The sequence below is a fragment of the Chrysemys picta genome, chromosome 17 (assembly GCF_011386835.1).
Source record: "Chrysemys picta bellii isolate R12L10 chromosome 17, ASM1138683v2, whole genome shotgun sequence".
NCBI lineage: Eukaryota > Metazoa > Chordata > Testudines > Emydidae > Chrysemys > Chrysemys picta.
In genome coordinates this window covers 807,877-817,437 of record NC_088807.1, presented here as the reverse complement: position 1 = coordinate 817,437, position 9,561 = coordinate 807,877, and the positions used below count along the sequence as shown (strand labels likewise).

The following is a 9,561-nucleotide window of genomic DNA, read 5'->3' as shown; positions in this document are numbered from 1 at the left end:
TGGGCTTGCACATCCTGGCTGCGGAGTGGCAAGTTCCCAGCCTCCCCTGCAGTTAGAAAGATGGTTCTGGGCTGGTCCTGGCATCGTCTGCCCAGTACTGCCCCTCACCTGCCATTCCCACGCGGCTGAGCCCAGGATGAAGGGCCGTGGGGCCCAGTGAGATTACCGAGCGCTAGCTGCCGAGGCACTAATCCACCACAGGTTTGGAGCTTCATTAGGTCCCTGACCCATTTTCCCTGTAAGAGGATGAGCGTCTATAGATAGCCGTCCCTCAGGCGGGGGCTGCATTAGCTCCCCCCTGGGTCGATTTGTCTAATGAGATCGCCCACAAAGACCCTGATCCCAGCACGCCACCGGCCCTGGGCCGCTTCCCAGAATGAGATTAATTTCCGGGGGCGGGGGGGAGGGAGACAATAGCCATCTCCAGTGCAGATTGCGGATCGACCCGGGGCTGAACGACCAGGGACATTCAGGGCGGGGGTGTCAGAGAACTTGGCAGCCCCCTGCTCTGAGCTCCAGGGACCCCGTGTGCTGGTCGGTTACATAATCGTCCCTCTGCAGCGCTGACCGTGGCCTTGGACCGACGTAACCAGGAAGGACTGTCAGTGCAGCAAAGGGCTCCGTGACCTTGGGGGAGCCTTTGCCGTGGGAGCACGGCCCGGCTGGGTCAGACCCCGTCCATGCCCTGCACCCTAATGCACGATTGGTCCCTTTGCACCTGCTCCTGCAAATACCCCCTACGCGGGGCCCTGACCCAGGCCTGATGGGGCACGCTTGCCAGCCCTTTGCTTGATCTCGCCCCATCCCCCCAGGCTGCATTAGGCTCTGAAGCACTCGGGCAGATGCCCTCGAATGAAGGAAGTGAGGTGGGTCTAACTACATCACTCAGGGTATGAACAATCCACCCCCTGAGCGACACCCCAGCACTAGTCTCCTGTCGACCCGGCTACCCCTCTCGGGGAGGCGGATTAGCTGTGCCGACGGACGGGAGCAGGCCTAGGCAGTGTCTCCCCGGAAGCGCTGCAGCTGTGGGGTTGTAAGTGTAGAAGAGCCCCAAGTGACGGTCACAAAGCCCTGTCCAGTTCCTCCTCTCCGCAGGCCCCAGGCCCCTATGGCCACTAGCCGGGCGTGTGCACGTCAGGGAGCTCCTGTTCCCTCTCCCACCCAAGTCTAGGAGTACCTTAGGGCACATCTACAGTTCAAACACTGGAGCGCCACCATAGTGTGTCAGCGTGACCCTGCCTACAGGCCCAGTGAGCTGTTCTCACGCCCCTTCACCCTGCTGCTGCCTGCACGGCCTGGGCCCCCCATCCTGGCCGCACACGGCGCTGTGGGTCGGATCCTGCTCGCCTATGGGAACGTTAATGCCCCAAGCACCGGCCGGTGGTAGGGAGGTGTCGCGGCACCACCTAGAGGGAGCTGGGGTTAGAAGCAATACGCAGACAGCAAAGGAACTCGTCATGCAAAAGACTCTCTGGGCGTCCCACACCTTGCAGCTAACGGTGGGTGTAAAAAGTTGCTGGGGTCTGATTTCCTATTAGCTGAGACAAGATGGGACCAACTTCTGACGGTGAAAGACAAGCTTTGGGGCTTACATCGAGCTCTTCAGATCTGGGAAACGTACTCAGCGTCACAGCTCAACTCCTCCGAGCTAGGCTGTTAGAGGCGTGTTTCAAACTCCGCAGCGGCAGGGATTAGATCGCCTGCCGGCTCAGGAGAAATCCCAATTCCCTGCGCAAGGCTCCTGGGCCCTGTTCTCTGCTTATCTACAGCGAGTGGGATTTTCAAGTGAAAGGGGTCTGATGGCACTGGCAGCTTTCGTGGGCACCCTCGACGGAGGAGAGAGACACAACCCTGCCTGAAGTATTTGGCAGTAGTCAAAGATGCGAATGACTATCAGGGCCCATCTAACCCTGCAGGAGGGGCCAGCGAAGGGCCGCTCCCTACAGGCCATTCCCCATCCCTCGTCCAGTTCTCTCTCAAATGTCTCATGCATTGGAGTTTCCACACAGTCCCTAAGAAAACGGTCCCACAGCTTCATTGTCTGGAGTGGGCTCCCGATATTAGCCATGGAGTCTTGATCCTACCCCGCATAGCGATAGCCCTGTCACGGAGTGAGGGGAGAGACAAGGCCCTGCACCCCCGGCTTCCTGCGATTCACCACGACTCTCAGCCACCCAGTTGTTGAGTCTGAACTTTTGATGAGCTTAAACTTAACCCAGACTTGATGTCTCTGTCTGAACTTTTAATCAAAGCTCTGACCTGCGAACTACTCATGACACCCCCCGCTCCCCTTAAGTAGCCATCTCCCCTTATCTCTTTCTGAATGTACATTTTAACCTGTTTTATCCTGTAAAATCTTGTTTAATTATGCATGACCATTATGATCTGTTAATCACTTTGTTTACTTCTGTGTATAAATATTGATGCTCACCCCTAATAAACTTGCCACACTTACTCTAAAGCCTTTCAAGCTAAGGATAGTGTAAGCCCGTTGATCAACGAATTGGTGTCTGGTCTCTGACAGATTGTGAGCCCCATACCAACTCCGCAGGAACTCGGGTGCTGGAGAGGTAAGTGAGGACTTGCTTTTTTACCTAACAATTTGGGGGCTTGTCCGGGATTTGAACCCGGGTGGGTTAAAAAACTCTTGGTGGGTATTGTTGGGGCCATAGTAATCCTTATAATACTGTGTTGCTGTATTCAGTGTGTCCCCTCCCTCATAGACTCATGTGGGTCAGTTTATTCTTTTCCTACTCCAGCCAAGGGCCTTACTCTCTTCGAGTTGGCCCAGGCTGAAATTGCCAAGCGGCCCTTGGCTCCTTAAAATGGGGTGTAGCTTTTGGTAAATAGTTATCCCAGAGCTACAAATGGAGGAATGTTGAGTCTGAACTTTTGATGAGCTTAAACTTAACCCAGACTTGATGTCTCTGTCTGAACTTTTAATCAAAGCTCTGACCTGCGAACTACTCATGACACCCCCCGCTCCCCTTAAGTAGCCATCTCCCCTTATCTCTTTCTGAATGTACATTTTAACCTGTTTTATCCTGTAAAATCTTGTTTAATTATGCATGACCATTATAATCTGTTAATCACTTTGTTTACTTCTGTGTATAAATATTGATGCTCACCCCTAATAAACTTGCCACACTTACTCTGAAGCCTTTCAAGCTAAGGATAGTGTAAGCCCGTTGATCAACAAATTGGTGTCTGGTCTCTGACAGATTGTGAGCCCCATACCAACTCCGCACGAACTCGGGTGCTGGAGAGGTAAGTAAGGACTTGCTTTTTTACCTAACACAGTAAAACAGAAAGTTTATTTCGACAACAGTCCAAAACAGGTCTTGCTGACACAGACAACAGGACCCCCTTTAGTTAGGTCCATCTGGGGGCCCCAGGGAAGCCACAGCCCTGTTGGTCGGGGCACCCCTCTTTATTTCCCAGCCAGCTCCAAAAACTGAAACTCCCTTCAGCCCCCTCCTTTCTCGGCTCCTCCCCCAGTCTTTGTGTCCTTTGTCCAGTTTCCCGGGCAGAGGTGTTACCTGGCCTCCAACCCCACTCCTGCGTTCTCAGGTTACATACTCAGGTATGCTCCCTTCCCCAGTGCAGGCCGTCCCAGCAAAACTCCCCTGCAACCTTCCCAGGTCAATACTCCCTACTCAGCATTCAAACAGCACATCAAGAACAGTCCTACTTCGTCACAAGCCCCTCTGTAGCACCCTCAATCTCCACCCACCCTTCCAGTGGGCAGTGCCAACCTGCCTCTCACATCCCCTTCTGGCCACATCTAGGCTTCCCGATTACCCCCAAATTTCTCCCAACTGCCACCATCCGTTCAGTACCACCAAGGCTCGCCCACAGGTGGTCTCAGCTATTGGTGCTAGACAGCCATGCTTAAGGAAGAGGAAGGACAGGCTAGGGTGCTGGACAGGGGCTCAGGACACCTGGGTTCAATTCCTGACTCCACCACAGATGTCAAGTCACTGAATCCAACTGGTGAGGCAATTCCCTGATAGCGTGGAGATGATACTCAGCGGGAGGGGTGTGAAGATAAAGTGCCCGGTTGTGAGGTGCTCAGGGCAGAGAGACGTACACGTGCTTGGACGGACAGCAAAGCCACCTTCTCTTAACTCTTTCCTGAGAACACAATCAATCCCTTTAACTCTGTGGTTATTTCTGTACCGTCAGCACTCCGATATTCACACCCAGGATTACTGCTGTTCTCTAAACAATGTTACATGCCTGAATAGGATTGGGTTAAAAATAGACTGGAAACACGTCTACAAAGCGCGTCCCCTCACCCCAACTGTTCAACACAGAAACAGCGAGCTGGGTTTAAACTCTCTCCCCCATTCTCCACACTGTCGAACAGTCCTGCCCAAAAGAGTGTTGCAATGAGACGAGACGGGATTTTTTAACTCCCCCATGAAAATGAAGGCTATAATTTGTAAAGAGCTATCAGGTAGGATTGCTAAACAAACACAAATGTAGTTAACTCACGCTTGAGCCAAATGAACCAGAAACCTTTAAAATAACTGCATCCTTTAATGGCAGTAATACAATTATAGAGGATTAAAGAGCTCACAGGAGAAATATAGATGACATTTTTGGAAGACAAATGTGCAATAAAAAAAAAGGAAAAAAACACAAAGCCATGCAACGAAACAGTCATTGTAAAAATACCAATACAGTATATACATATTTGCATCAACAATTTCAATTCTGAAATAGTATTTACAGTTTATTACAATCTCGGTTAGAGCATTATTTTTTTTCTCTTAAAGCTCTGGAAGATGGAAAAATATTAATGGATTAAAGACTGGTGATGTTTTACGTTATGGTGAATGTATTCCAAAGTAGAGCGTCATCATTTTTCATATTCTGGACAGGGTTCAATATGTTTTTTGTATTTATGTTACAAATGTTTAGGGTTATGGTACAAATGCCACTGATTTTACATCCCTCTCCCTAAAAGCAATCTCACATGGCAGAACATGACACAAATGATTTATTTCACTTCTCTTTTTTTGTGTGACAGTGATACCAGCCAAACTCCAAAGCCACGAGTTCATATGTCACACTTCACTGCAGGTTAAGAGCTGAGGAGACACCAAGAGAAGGCATGAGGTAAACCACTTCAACCGTGCGCTAACTACTACCCACACAGATGCCACACTGATTCATTGAAAACTAGCAAACAATTTCAGGGGGAGATGCAAGCAGAAATGTTAATAGATTAGATCTCCATTGGACATCCACTTATTGAACAGATCAGCACAATCCGTTGGCATCTGAGTTTTCTGGAATCCAGCTGGGTTGAGGGACATTGTTTGGAGTAAGTTTGCCTCAAATTAAAGCAGGGTGCAGGAGGAAGTAAAACAAATAGCGTCCAAAGGGAAGACGACAAGTAAATTAACACCAAACATAAATGTAACAGAACTTCAGAGTCCAGACTGGGGTTTTTTTAATTGAAAAGAGTTATTTTGGCATTATTAATATTAATCTCACATGCACCAAAACCAAAGAACACCCATTAGCTGTAGAACTTTTTCAAAGCAAATTATAACGCTTACAGCAAAACTGAATGGGTTTTTAAGCAGCTGTCCCACTGTTGGACAATTCATCCTAAACCAGATTCAATGACGGTAGCCAGCGTCCTGAGAAATGTTTTTCCTCTCACACTACTCCTTATGCAAACACCAGCCCGATGACAAGCCACTGTGACATGATGCAATGGATGAATTCTCAACCCAGAGAGGTACAGTCCCTTGGGATATATTCTGCAATAAAACAGGAACCTCTCTGCAGGGGAAGGTGGGTCGGCTGGGATAGCCTGGCACCAGATCCTCATCTAAGCTGGTGCAGCACTCCCCGGTGCGAGGCCCTGGGGAAGGAGAGTTACGACATGCACACTGTGCCTTTAAAACACTCACCATTACCAGCTATTTGGGGTCTCTGACAAAAGTTCTGGCTTGTGCCTCGGTCAGAAGAAAGCACGATACTCAGTTCACACTCCACAGACATTTTCCTGATAGTGCCACAGACACTGTCCTGGCTGAAAGTATAACGAAGAACCCACCTGGCTCAGCCATGTTTATAAAACTGTGTTTAAAATATTTAACTTCGTTTCCATTATTTCACAGGAATTGATACTGCATATTGGTCATGTACATTGTACAGATCCATGTCTCAACATATGGCTAAAAAGGTGCAAGCATTTTAGCTTTTCCTTGGTGCAGTTTATGCTTTAAAGACACTTTGCATAAAATGTTTTTATCTTCCAATACTTGTGAGCATGTTTGCTACAGGCTTTGCCAGCCAAATACTTGTGAGCGTGGGGTACTACCAATATTCACGTGACGGACGGCGGAATCCAGTTAGCTCCACAGCGATACCGCTATCGAAATACCAAGAAGTAGGGGGTAGGACACACCTTGACATTGAGTAACCAGAGGCTACCAAGGGGAGCATGGGAAGGAGAAAAAAAAAGTATTAGTACAAAGATCTAGCACATTTGAGACAAGCGTGGGGCAGAGGGATGATCAGGAAACCGTAAACTACAGACTTGTCTCGTCTGTCGGAAAGGTTTATAAACCTGTTACCCCCTTTACCCACTGAAACAGTTTGTAGCAAGAACACTGAGCCACAGAAAGGAGTCACCCCAGATCTTCCTTCCCTCAACAACCATTTTCATAACCACAGACTCTACTGTATCCCGTTCATCTTTTGAAAATCTTGATTATCTGTCACTCACGTCCCTTCCCCTGTAGCTGCTTTTCCCTGCACGCCCTGAAAGCACAGCTCATTGTACTCAACACTTCCATCTCCACATTTGTTTCTAAACACACAATGAATCAGAAAAAGTATTCAGCACCTAACATCGCTTTTCTCTCTTTTCTAAAGAACAGTCTCTCTTTGTAGTGTGGCACTATCGGACAAAACTCTGCCTCCTGAAATGCACAGCATGCAGAGTTCCCCCCTCCCATCTGGATGGAGATGGGTTTTACCCCTGGGGGGTAGGGTGGGGATCATCTACTGAAAATCTTAGAACACAGATTTGTGTTTATGGAAAAACCCTCCATACGCAAAATACATACAAGTGAAATCTGATTGAGATTAATAATTTAATTTCAATAATACAACCTTTTTTTTTTTTTTGGTAGACTGCACAACTTTTTGGGATGCAAATATTCCATGGCCATCCATGGAAGGTCTCAAGAATGCGAGTCCTGTTACAACCCAGCTGGGTCTTACAATCAAACAACCTCCAGGAAATGGCATAAAATATTTACTTAAAACAAAAGCAAACAAAACCTCCACAATTACAAAAATAATCCCACATGGTTATGTTTCCATGGTAATTCTGTTCACTGTACTAGAATTTTAAAAAAGACTATGATACAAATACTTTAGTTAGTTACATTTTAGAAGTGAACACATTCTACTAATCCGCATGGCTCACAGCTTTAATCTGCTAAGCAACACGTATGAACCACATTTCTCTGCCATCCAGTCTGTCACTACCCTTGTCCTGAATGCAGTACCGGGGAGATGCTCGGCTACTGCAAAGAGGGAGGACAAAAGGGTGGCGTGACAGATCAGCCACAGCTTCCCAAGGACATTTCAGACAATTCATTATTTCCCGAAAATGATTCCAATTGCATTTTGAAAGAAAGCTCTAAAACAAACTATTGGGGAAGTCAAACAAAATGCTGGTTATTACTGCACAAGGATACTTTGATTATTCATTTAAAATGCATCTTTGAGACTATATGTTACAGCACTGACCAGAACCAAAACGATTTATATACATGTTATATGGCTAAAGTGAGCACTAATGGAATAAAAAAAAAGTTACCAACACTGCGCGCTGTTATTCAATACACGGACGCAAGGTCAGTCCTTTAATACTACTGGCAGAACGGTGAAGCTGTGGGATCAAAGCCCTTAAAAACATCTTTCAGAGACCCAGCATCCTGCTGCTCAGTGTCGTGGGCAGGACTGTTCCCTGCAAAGGGGCTGCCTGACCCAGGCTTTGTGGTCTGCTTAACCATGCCATAGACGGAGGGCACCGGGAGGTTATGAACCCCTGGCTGAGGTGCGGTCTCCTGGGCAGGTGTGGAGGAGGCGGCGGGGGCAGTGGAGGAGGCCTTGGGACGCGGCCTGTTATAACTATTGTATCTGTCTGTGGCAAGCTCAGCGCTTGCCTTCTCGGCCTCGGGCTGATCCAGCGCGGACCTGCGCACAAACAGAGGCTCCTTGGCCTTGTTAGCGCTCTTGCTGGCCTCTGGGCCTTTCAAGGATGCATTCCCTTCGCTGGGAGACTCCCCGGCTTTGCCACCTGAACTCGGAGTCCTGGGGTCATACAGACTAATCCCACTGAGCACGCTGCTTTGGCTGCTGCCTTTGCTAAGTCCACCGGCTGTCAGCAGCCTGGGATCGTAGGGGGCAATGGTGGGAGCTGTCTCGCTGCTGGGCGTGGGAGCCGCTGTTGGCTGAGCTGGTTCCGCAGGTTTGGCAGCTCTGGCAGCGGCTGGCTCTGCCGGTTTCTGTAACCTGGGATCGGCTGATGCCTTGCGCATCCGAGGGTCGCTCGGCTTATCGCTCTGCCCAGGCCCTGGACTGCCAGACGCATTCACAGTCTTTAATATTCTTGACAACAGCTCGAAGTCAGGGATGTTGGTGCCAGAACCGGTGGCAGGCTCTGCTTGGGCTGCTGCCCCTCGTTGTCTGGGGTCAGAAAGGCCGGTGTTTTGGGGCCTGTTGAGTCGTGGGTCAAGGGCAGGGAGTGACTGGAGAGCAGCTGGGACGGGAACAAATTCTTGCTTTGGGACAGGCAGTGGAATCAGATCCTCTGGGCTCCACAGGACCATTCGGGCAAAGTTTGGCTTGTTTAGGATCACGTCTTTCTTGATGTGGCTGAACTGCTGCAGCTGAGACCTGGGGTCTCGCAGAGCGTGGGCTGGCAGTGCGTCTAAGGGGATATTGACCGGTTTGTCCCTTAGCGCTCTTTCCCCCTCCTCCTCCTCGGGAACCACGGCAGCCTTCTGATTGGCCGCAGTGCTGGAATGAGGCGCATCCGGTTTCAGGGCAGGCGTGGGAATGTGTCGTGCTAGTCTCGGGTCACTGGGCCCTGCGTCTCCAGTGCTAGATGGACTACAAGCATCGGCATTTCGAGACAGCCTGGGATCCCGCAGCACACGTGGATCCGCAGGCCGACTGCTCCCCGCTGGCTGGGCCTTCTGCAGGCGAGGGTCACTCACCCCTGAGGACGGGCCGATGCTGCCACTGATTTCTCCATGGGATGCCTGGGCATGAGGCCTGCTTGAACTTTGCTGCCTTAGCGTTTTCAGTATGGAAGTGACGCTACTTCCACCGTCATCCTCATCACTGGAGTACCAGTTGCCAGGATCACCTAGGAACAAGGAGACGAGAGTAAGCAAATACCACAGTGCGCGCCACCATAGCTAACCACACGGTAACTGGTTCTGTTAGGGTCTGCAGCAACTGGTCTCACACTAACAAGCAGCTCCCTCAACCCCCTGGCAGCTCACGACGCTG

At 49.6% G+C, this 9,561-nt stretch overlaps 1 protein-coding gene across 3 annotated transcripts in view; it reads right to left on the bottom strand.

The window, feature by feature from the left end:
* Positions 1 to 4,525: 4,525 nt before the first annotated feature.
* The window catches only part of ZC3H4 (zinc finger CCCH-type containing 4), a 29,535-nt gene continuing 24,499 nt past the window's right edge, over positions 4,526 to 9,561 (bottom strand). For all 3 annotated transcript variants that reach the window (XM_065571541.1, XM_065571542.1, XM_065571543.1), the window contains exon 14: positions 4,526 to 9,415. In XM_065571541.1, coding sequence (XP_065427613.1) covers positions 7,911 to 9,415 — 1,505 coding nt within the window. In that variant the 3' untranslated portion in view covers positions 4,526 to 7,910. The remainder of the gene's footprint in view (positions 9,416 to 9,561) is intronic.